We start from the raw sequence: 6,858 nt of genomic DNA, 5'->3' as shown, positions 1-6,858 counted from the left end.
TTATTTATTCACCTCATATAAAATCTGCTTTGAAGCTAAAGGACTCCACCAAAAGCCAGCTATAAACAAAAGCAGTAATTAACATAAAACAGCTTTTTGGCTGTAGTTAATCTGCCATAAAACAATAATGATGAAAAACCAACCTACAATTAAGAGAACAGTTGTTGCCTTGGCACTAAAATACTGAGGAGAAAATAAAGTTTTCTTTGATATAGGCAGAGTACTGAATATGCACACTAAAAACACAAAGGGCAATTTGACAGTAGACTTGCTTAAAAAAGTAGACTCTTGTTTACTCCAAGATTTCCCAATTGTAATTAATTGCATGACTGGCGTGCTTAAGCCTCCACTGAAACGCCATGTTTCAGTTTGTTCCTCATTCATTTCAGTATGAGGTTGGACTGGAGAGACAATCAAAAAATTTGGAGTGCTAGAAGTATTGAAATACTGCTCCTGGCGTTTAAAGGATCCAAAAACACATTCAGCCACCAGCAGTCACTGTAAGGTGGTTTTGAACTGTTAACTATAGCAACACACAATGATAACTAAAGTTGAAAAAACAGCATTACGTATTTATAAATAAATCCGTTCCTAACTGTATTTCTAGAGCAAAGGCTTGTTACTGATGAAGCAATTTATCAATTCTAAAAGGTGATTGCAACATACATAAGTAAATACAACATTTTCATACAAAATTAAATTTCATAGTGTTTTCCCCCCTCAACATTATCATCCCTATAACTGTACTACAAAAGAAAAAACACTGTGTCAAATTTCATTACATTTCCTACTCAAAGGTTTTTTTATTGATTTCCCAAGACTAAAAATTCCAAAAAGAACAGTTTAAGGTCTTTTGAAAGTCTATTAAGAAAGCAGTCATCTAATTGTGTAGTTTGGTTTTTTTTCCCCACAACAAAGTGCACCTTTGGCATGGGCTGAAATATTCATGCTATCAGTCCAAATAATGAACTGCAGTATGGACTCAGCACAGTTAGATACTTGGATGTGACACATTGCATGGTGAAGCTCATACTGTCCTGTCTCCAGTAGCAATACAGTATTATTAGTGCTCCTTCATCCACCTCTCTGGATTCTGCTCAGGAGATCTCAGTTTGTGTGAGCTAAAGGCACTGTCTCACATCACTCGCAGATCACTTCCCTTGTTTAAGTGATGCATATTGTGAAATTCATAAACCGCACAGGACTTGAACTGAAAGGACGTTCTCAATTAATTGAAATAAATATAAAACTTGTGCAAGTTTTTATGCCCCTACCCAGCACCAAGATTTGGCTCGGTGTTTGGCTGTAGCGTAGTCAAATTTCACTCACTTTTGGCCTCAGTAAGGCTGTTAGCCACAGCACCAGCACCTACTTCCTTAGAAGTGTGACTCAATTAGTGACGTGAGCACTGACAGTGCCTTTTCATACTGTTACAAACTAGTTTGTTCAAAATAGTTTGTTGTTAAGTACACTGTTTAAGCTAAAACATGCTGAGTACTGTTGCTAAGCTGAATCATTCCCCCTATGCATTTCCCAAGCCTAGCGTCTTGTTCAAAGTTGTTCTTTGCTGCCATGTAGAAGCACACATGGTATTTTGACTTCTGAAGATAATCAGGTACTTCAGTTTCTCAGAAAATAATGAATTGTTCATTGCAACCTTCAAGAGCAAAAGTAAAAGTATAAACCAGAACAGTAACGTTAAAGGCAGTAAAGAACTTAAAGCAAGTTCTCCAGAGGTAATTCTTCAGGTAAGAGCTCAAAGTGGCACAGCTGACAAAATCAAAATTCACCAGTAGGCAACAGACATTTAATAAAAATTCTGAATCAGAGGGACTGAATAGCTAGCCTTGGCCTAGAAACACTATGACAGTGAAGAGGAGATGAACTGGGACAGACACGGAGCAATTATGCTGGTCATTACTTAGGTGAAAAGATTTGGCCAGTCCATGCTGTACTACAGGTATTTATTATGCTACAGCAAAATTAGGGATGAATCCCTTCCCAATTTCAAGAAAATTACGTGGCACAGAGAACTTTATGTTCTAGTCACTTCACTCAATTTCCCCACCATGCTTCTTCATAGGAAGTGGTAACTGAGTGTCAATACATTGCTCTTCTACTGGACAACTACAAAAACAAGCTGTTAACAAGACGGAGCTATATAAAAACACAGTGAAAATTAACATCAAAGAGATTTCTGTGTAGGTGGATTGGGATGAGTGTTATTTATCTCACCAGATCATCCTCCTCAACATAACACTGCATCCAGTCTAGTGCTGAATATGCTTAACAGAAAATAAAGTAACTGCACAAAACAAAATACACACATTAATAAATTGGCATTTGTTATCACTGGACTATGTGAACACATATCAGTGTCAGATTTTTCTTGTTACCAAAGTCTTAGAGGATAGATGGAGAACTGTGAGCATTGCATTTCAACCAAACTAAAGGCTGTTATTTTTGCTTTTCTGCAATATGCTTTCTAGCAAGGACACTGCATCAATTAGCCTGCATTTGTTGAGTCATCTCTTTAAGACTTCAACCTCTCAGAGTCTGTTTCTGTATAAAATACAGTTCTTAATTCATTACGTTGTATTTAAAGATTTACATAGTATAAATTTCAGCTACTGCAGTAAGCATCCTGACAGTAAAAAAAAATTGCTTTAGGCAATCAGTTACCTTTGGGTTATAGGACTATCATAGCAGGGAAAAAGGGCTCAGTTACAAGTATATCAGCTTCACATTCTACTGTGGTATTTCCTGCTGAATACACCGGAAGATGCAATTTCAAGAAGCTGAATTACCTTTTATTGCATAACTGGAAACTTTTTTCAAGAACTTGTGTATACAATTTTGAAGAAGTATTTGACAGTGATGTGAAATATCGAGTGTAGAGACTGACTATCAATCCAATGCAAGTGTATACAGAAGAGCATATGCTGCACTTTTAAACTCTCATGTCTGTGATGCACTAGAAGAGCTCTGTTAAGACAATCTGAATGCATTCTTTGTTATATTAAGTGGATTGCTTGCTACAAAAAAATGTTTTTTGCATTGTATTTTCAGGAATGTTAATTTCTCTTGTTACAATCTTCACTTGGATCTGCTTTGTTGGGCCTCAGATTACATATTAATGTCACTTAAGAAAAGTGATAGATTTGAGCATTTATAAAGTGCCTTTTAGAACAACATTTAACACTATGGCAGTGCTTGACTTTTTGCTAGTTTCAATACTTGTACTGAGCTTTATTACACAGCTGTAACATAACAAGAAGGAATTCTATGATTCTGTCTTCTGTGCTAGCTTTTATCTAATGGAAAACAAGCTCTACTCTACTTTTATGACACTTTCATATATATTTTGTAGGTAGTTGTAGTGTATACATGCTAAATTCTATAACAAATTTAAAGTCTAAGTCAAGGATAACTTTTTTTGCCAGAACATGAGCTTTGAAAAAGAGCATAAGTGAAGTAAATAGAGCCAGAAGTACACAGCATCTTTGCTGGTGCTCCCTGCTTACTTTGTGATACTGTTTTCCAAGTTCACTACTACAGATAAAAGAGGTTCTGTTCAGCTTTTAATTCATCACATATTGTCTTATATACCAACTGTGACAGTTCCTTTTGAAGTAGTTAGTCACAGTAGGCATTAATTAAGCTTCCAGATGCTTCAATTTTGGATGTTAACAAGCTCACCTTACTTATAACTTTTGCCACTAGCAAACTCAACCCATGCAGAACGATGCCCTAGATCTCAGGAGTTCTTTAGCTTTTCTCCAAAGCCTTGAGTCCTGTAAAGAAAACAGTGTATTAACAGAAAACTGCTTGAATAGCATCCTTGTCATCTCAAATAACCTGAAAACTTTACTCTTTTATTGAAAAAGAAACAGAATTACTGGGGAGTCCAGACTTACTTTGTGATGAACGATGACATTTAACTTTTCTTTCATTGTGACCAAATGGCACTGTGATCACTACAGTACATAAGGCTTCAGGCACATCTGTCTGAAACTAGAAATACTATAAGAATTATTCTAATGCAAGCAAGTATTTCAGGCAAAAAGCATCTACGACAGCCACAATGCCTGTTCAAATCAAATTTGTTACAGAACTTAAAGTGGCAACACTGTACTGAAAATAAGAAGATAACAAACACTTAGCTTGACATATTTATTTTTCAAGGGTAATAAATAAATGTAAATACACAAATTTGGAAAAAAAAATCTTAGTAACAGAATGTTTTTAAACAACATTCTGCCTTTAAGTCTTCATTACTGTCACTACTGAAATATTCTGCAATTTGCTTAATGTAGACAAGTCGTTATGTTGGTGATCCTCCATCACACTAGTTTGTTTGAATAAGTTAAGCTGCTGCAAAGGAAAAAAAGTGGTCAACCTTTGCTTTGACGTAGAAATTTATCTAAACTGCATATATTATGTGTTAAAATGACTTTTCTGGGCATGACTTTACTAGAGAATATAGAGAATTTTTTTACATTTACAATTTACATATTAGAGACCTATCATTCGTTACTTCATCTTTATAAAACAAAAATTATAACAAAATTGAAAAACAGAAAAGAAAAAAAAAACATGGAATAAAAAAGTGGTAAAAACTGGCTCTTCATTTAATAAGACATTCTTCCTTTACACATCTAATTTTCATTCTAGGAACATCTCAGCAGTTCTGCTTGAAATAGTTTTAAAGCAGCTTTTGTTGTCAACTTGTGTTTAGACAGCCTCTCTCTTACAGACATTATCCAAAGCCCTGACTGCAGGAATGTCATATCCCACCCAGCTACTTCAGCTGTCCCAGACTCGTGCAAGCAATTGGCTCGTCCAGGAGAAGCAGCTGTTTTCAAAAGTATCTACAAATTGTGAAATACAAATTTTATCAAAAAGGTTCAGCAAGAAGATAACTGTTACTGACTTAACAGAAGTGGAAGAGGAGTTGTGGTCCCCTCAAAATTCAGTGAGCATCCCATTCCTGTATTCTATAGATACCAGAAGATGCAACATCTTTGTTTGGTTCCCATAAATTAGAAAAACCTGGTTTCCAAAAATCCTAAATTAGCTATTTAAAACAAAATATTACACCTGGCCGCCTTCCCAAACTATCTCAAGAGATTAGCTTAGCTTTTCTCTCACCCTTCTTAAGTGTGCTTTGTAAGGATATATGATTTAGAAAACAAAGTATGTATTTAATTACATTACACTTGCTCAACTGTACAAGTGAACGTGTTAACGCCATGTTAAAGTTCAAGGTACTTCTGGAAAAAAGGCAGATAGATAGTTATTTTAACTCTGCATTCTTAGACAGAATAAGGATTATTATGGACCTTCGTGCCCTCTCACTGTTTACCTATCATATGGAGAGGTCAATAAATAAGTTCCTATCTGGTCCAGTTTACCTACAAGAGGAAAAAAATACTTAAAGGAAAAGAAATGACCTATAAAATTACTTGTTTAACCCTGATAACATCTGAGTTGTCATAACCCAGTTTGTAATTGCAAGAAAAACAAACAATATTCATCTTGCTCATTAATAAATGCCCCATTTTTTAATAACAATTTTTGTATGTGATCAAGTCAAGTATTCTTGGGGCAAGAAAGCTGGCAAAGAGATGCAACAACAGCACTAACACAGTATAAATCTGGGTTCAAAAAACCAAACGTACTAGATCCAGAAGCAAAGATATCTGGACACATTGAGGAGGCAACACCCATCTGTTATTTGGGCGCTGATGTCGTGAAGACTATACCCAGCCTAAGATATAGTTTCATACCATGAAAGTAACACAAGATTCTGTTGTGCTAGTGTACATACTTTAAGAAAAGAGTCTTAAACAAAACCAGTTACCTTCTTTGTTTAGAGTGGAAGATAAAATAGCTTACTGATGTAATATGTAATGGATGTCACTATGACACAAAACTTGCCATAACTTGTGTTTTCAGCTACAAGGTGCAGTATTTCTTATGACTAACTCAAAGCACAGCCACATCCAACTGTGATTTGGAATTCCATCTCAAGCAGCATACACTATGACTTTGAAGAAAGTCTATATGATTGTAACAAAGTCACCCATCTTCTCCTGAAACGTGAACAAAATCTGTGGGGTAATCAGGCACAGGCGGCATGTAACGGGTTTGTCTTCCTTTGTACTCCTTGTTTTTGCTTCTGAGGACATGCACTTGGCTCCATGCTGTCATCCATTTACTGTTACAAGAGAACACAGCTATTCTTCTCTTTTTCTCTCTCTTTCTCTCGAGGCTCCTTACGTTTGCGTTCATTGCTCCCAGATTGTCTTCCACTTGCTGGAGAAGGAGCACCTTGCACCTGCTACGTAGAAAACAAACAAACAGCATTCTGAATAAAACACGATGCTGTAATTGTAGTTTGAACAGTTTCAAGTATTACACTTCCATGAACTTGAATTTAACTAAAACGCAAACAGCAGAACACAGAAAGAAGGTCTTTCAGTATGAATTCTACAAAGCCCTCATGGAAGCTTATTTCTGAAAAACAAAATCAATTGAAAATACATTTAAAGTCCTGTGTGTCTCTTCTATTGTGCTTATATATTCAGATCAGTTCTTCTAATAATACAATTTAGAATCAAACATTTTATGGCACTTGAATATTTACTATACTGGAAAATTTTCCCCATTTCGTTTATAAAAACATAATCTACATTTGAGAAGTTGTGGAGTCAAAATGCTGACTGATGACTAGATGTATTAATGCAGAGGTTTTTTTATAGCCCATTTCCAGAAAGGACTGCAGAAGTTGATGGGTGGTATACAACAAAACACAGCAGAAGTTTTGCTACTTCATTTAATTTAGCTACTATCCAC

The 6,858-nt window shown here is 35.6% G+C and overlaps 1 protein-coding gene across 1 annotated transcript in view; it reads right to left on the bottom strand.

Moving 5' to 3' along the window:
* Positions 1–5,421: 5,421 nt before the first annotated feature.
* Positions 5,422–6,858, bottom strand: part of MINDY2 (MINDY lysine 48 deubiquitinase 2) — a 29,157-nt gene continuing 27,720 nt past the window's right edge. The window contains exon 9 of the mRNA XM_048956843.1: positions 5,422–6,343. Within this exon, the coding sequence (XP_048812800.1) occupies positions 6,224–6,343 (120 nt within the window). The 3' untranslated portion in view covers positions 5,422–6,223. The remainder of the gene's footprint in view (positions 6,344–6,858) is intronic.

The sequence above is a fragment of the Lagopus muta genome, chromosome 10 (genome assembly GCF_023343835.1).
Source record: "Lagopus muta isolate bLagMut1 chromosome 10, bLagMut1 primary, whole genome shotgun sequence".
Taxonomy (NCBI): Eukaryota; Metazoa; Chordata; class Aves; order Galliformes; family Phasianidae; genus Lagopus; species Lagopus muta.
This window is presented reverse-complemented; position numbering and strand designations above follow the sequence as displayed.